Below are 3,441 nucleotides of genomic sequence, written 5' to 3'. Positions count from 1 at the left end.
TAATTGCCAGTTTTATTCCTCTGGCTAAGAGATCCAGAGGTGATTTGAGGTTTATATTCCTAGCTCTGTTATAAGAGTTTATTAAGTCTTTCACTGCTTTTCAAATGCCATTTACAAGATCTTTAGCTGTGTCTGTTTATTTTTAGCTTTTTGTTACACAAATAATACACACACATATATATTCATTTTTTTTGGAAAATGAGAAGATACAGATAGGTTTAAAAAAAGAAATAAAGTACAGATCACACAGAGAGTCACTATTAATGTTTTGGTGTATAATAATTCAGACTTTTTGCACTATAGTGCATATAAATGGTCATTATATGTGTGCATATATATGTGTGTGTGTATATAATGTTTTACAATGTATTTTTTTCCACTTTACAATATTCAATGAGCATCTTCTCATGCAAACGAATGAAACATCCTATTAAATGAATGAGACTGGGTCAAAAGATGAGATGTTGGTAACAAGAGTCATATGTAAATCAAAGGAATATTGAAGAATTGGAGTAAAATGATAGCAAATATTTAGCAAGAAAATCCACACCAAAAGAACCCAGTGGTAGCTATATTAATAACAGAAAATAACTGAATTCAGGGGGGAAATGCATCAAATGTGATAAGGACAGTCTCAGGGATGCCGATGGTTAGAATGCAGAGCCCTAAACTCCTTTCTCAGACCCCTTATCTCTTCCAAACACCTTTCCATCTCATCTCCCTCTCTTGTCATTTCTTCATTATTAAAATGCTTGTAATCTATGTCCTCTTTAAATTCCTCAAGAGACTGAAGCAGTCTTTGCCTAAAATTCCCTTCAGATTGCTGGCGTTCACATTCTCCATAGGGGCATTCTTCTCTCTTTGGCATGGGGCTCTTGGCTTTCCCTTCATTTTCTTTGCAGGGTTTTTGCATGATGTAGTTGTTTCCTGCTTAAGTCTAGGGAGAAAATGTAGAGTAAAATTGCTTGTCAATTTCTCTTTGAAGCAAGATGCTCACCTAATTCCCCACCTCTGCCAAAAAGGTCCAGCCCTCAGAAGTTTGAGATTCCGCCCCTTCCCAAACCTCCCCCCTTCTCTTCTTTCCCCTCCCTCAGCAACCCACCATTTATCCAGCAGACAAGGTTAATGGCAGACCAAGAGTGAGCTGTGAGCCTGCAAGTTTTAACAGCTCTCTACCTTCCCAACACTCACCCGCAGAGACCCAGGTCTAGTATTTCCCTCTCTCTGACCTGTGAGAAATAGGGATAGTTTCTTCCTCTTTTTCTTGCCTGGAGATGTCTGTGAACCCAGATCCTGGGACCTGCAGACAGAAAGGAAGGGGGAGGGGAAAGGAGAGTTCTCTGGGGGATTCACCAGCCCCAACAGTTATTATTTGGAATCCAGGACCCTCATAACCATCGTTGCCTAACATTTCCTACCTCCTGGCTCCCCTCCGGTCCCTATCCCTTCCTCCTGGATCTCTGTCTCCACTCCCAACCCCCTAACCCTTGGGCCTAGTCCTTGCAAGGCCCACTGTTCCCTCCCTCTCCACCCTCTCAGGCTGGCGTTGAATGAGACGAATTATTTTATATCTATCTCTAAATTTCTCTGTCTGCATCCCAGAATTCCAGCCGTTCTCCACACACCAGCCCACACCTCGTTTCCTTCAACAGAATTGGAGAGAGAAGGATATGGATAAAGAGAAAGCTTACCAATCTGAGAGAAGCTGATTATTTCTAAACTGTCATTGAATCTCTGAGTGTCTTTCAGGAGACTTCCACCTACTTCAGCCTCCCCTCCTACCCCCTTCAAAAAATACAATTATCTCCAATGAGACTGCAGAGGTTTGGGGAAAGCCATTAGGTTCAGCCATTATCACCCCAGGGGGACCAACGGTTCCCTCACACCAACCTGCTGGGATTTAAGGAATTCACGTCCTCCTTCTCTAGGCCACAAGCACCAATGCCTGCAGGGCAGTAAGGAGCTGGTACCCAGAGGAGAAAGAAACCTGAGAATATAGGAACTTCACGTCAGCTCTTGGTCACATGAGTATTATGTCATCTTCCAACTCTGGTCCCCATTTTCCCCTCCCACCAGCTGTGCTGCAGAAGTGGAATGGCTAATCAACTTCCCACCCCCCCCACCACACCCGGCCCTGTCACTCATTTTTGTCATTGTTAAAGCCAGAAGTCAAAAGTGGCCCCTTCTTTCTGTGGATAAAATTTGTCTTTCTCTGATTACCAGAGAAGGGCTGCATCTTCCCATAGTCATATTAACCATTGTTACATTTTTAGTGGCTGTGTTGACAGAGAGGATTAGTCATTCTCTTCTAAGCCACAGGAACAGAAAGGTAACAGTCTTCCCCCCACCCTACCATTCACCAGTCAGTAATAGCCACCATTTCCTTTGCAGTTCAATTCTTGAAACTACGGACAAAAAGGGGCCATGTGCTAACCTGACAAGTTCAGGAGAGTCCTGCATGTGGCCTTACAAACTCAGGGACCTAAAGTAACCACATACGATGGTCTGATATTAAAACTTTTAAACTAAAAGTGGCTCATGGTAGGTAGTCACATCCTAAGACAGTATTTTTCCCTAACAAAGGTCAATCTTCATCTTAACTAAGCCTGTCTGTTGTCTTTTTGCATCTAGGATAACATACCTGATAAACTTGCCTTTGCAATAACAAAGTAATTTACTTCCCCACCCCTCATCCCTCAAAGCACAGGCATTGCACCAGAGCAGACTGCAAATCATGTTAATTGTTGACTGTTAACTAACCTGTACTCACCTATGTAATAGGAGCATCCCAGAGGTTTCCCCCCTTTGCCTTCTCCCACCTCCCTAATCTATCACCAATGAATTTCATGTAATCCATTTATGTCTTCTCTTTTGATTGTAATGTATAAAATAAGATCCAAAACTGCCACTTTCTGGAGCACTTTCTCAAATCTGTTGAGATTTTGCTTCTTTGAAATTGTCAGTTTGGCTCAAATAAACTCACAAAAATTCTCTACATGTTTGAATATTTCTTACATTGACAAAACTAAATTGGAGCAGGTAGGGTAAATTGAAAAAGTCAATGATCAGGATTTTGTTTTTCACCTTTGTTCTGATAATTTCTTATCCTTTTCTATAAATTTATTGTATTTTTTAATAATCAGAATATAACAACAATCAGAAATAGAATCCAAATATGCACATTTGGAAAAAAGATTCAAAATAGGAAGATAAAAAGACCCAGCCACCTGTTTCTGTTGCTGAGTCATAAGATAAATATAAACCCTCCAGGCAGACACATTTTTTGAAGTTTAAAATGTACAGGGCAGCTGGATAGGCTACCATTTTGAAGCACTCTTAGATATGTGAAACACTTTCATTAAGTGAGCTACTGAAGCCATAATTCCACAGTACCTTGCCCTTCGATGTTTTAGATCTCAAAGTCAGTCATAAAAATTTACT

The 3,441-nt window shown here is 40.9% G+C and overlaps 1 protein-coding gene across 2 annotated transcripts; it reads right to left on the bottom strand.

The window, feature by feature from the left end:
- Positions 1–180: 180 nt before the first annotated feature.
- TCEAL7 (transcription elongation factor A (SII)-like 7) lies at positions 181–1,981 on the bottom strand. Of its 2 annotated transcripts, none has more exons than XM_015569650.1 (3): positions 1,891–1,981; positions 1,230–1,300; positions 181–937 (listed from the first exon to the last, which is right to left on the bottom strand). In XM_015569650.1, the coding sequence occupies exon 3, from the start codon at positions 911–913 to the stop codon at positions 635–637; it is 279 nt and encodes a 92-aa protein (XP_015425136.1). In that variant the 5' UTR covers positions 914–937; positions 1,230–1,300; positions 1,891–1,981; the 3' UTR covers positions 181–634. The 2 variants fall into 2 exon arrangements, with proteins under 2 accessions (XP_015425136.1, XP_006772572.1); XM_006772509.2 differs by lacking the exon at positions 1,891–1,981 and adding an exon at positions 1,692–1,778.
- Between the last annotated feature and the right edge of the window lie 1,460 nt (positions 1,982–3,441).

Source organism: Myotis davidii, unplaced genomic scaffold, assembly GCF_000327345.1.
Source record: "Myotis davidii unplaced genomic scaffold, ASM32734v1 scaffold1126, whole genome shotgun sequence".
NCBI lineage: Eukaryota > Metazoa > Chordata > Mammalia > Chiroptera > Vespertilionidae > Myotis > Myotis davidii.
Note: the sequence above shows the minus strand (reverse complement) of the source record. Positions and strands in the feature narration are given on the sequence as shown.

What these genes read in the sequence shown, in the direction of transcription:
- TCEAL7 (XM_015569650.1), bottom strand. Translation starts at nt 913, where the DNA reads ATGCAAAAACCCTGCAAAGAAAATGAAGGGAAAGCCAAGAGCCCCATG.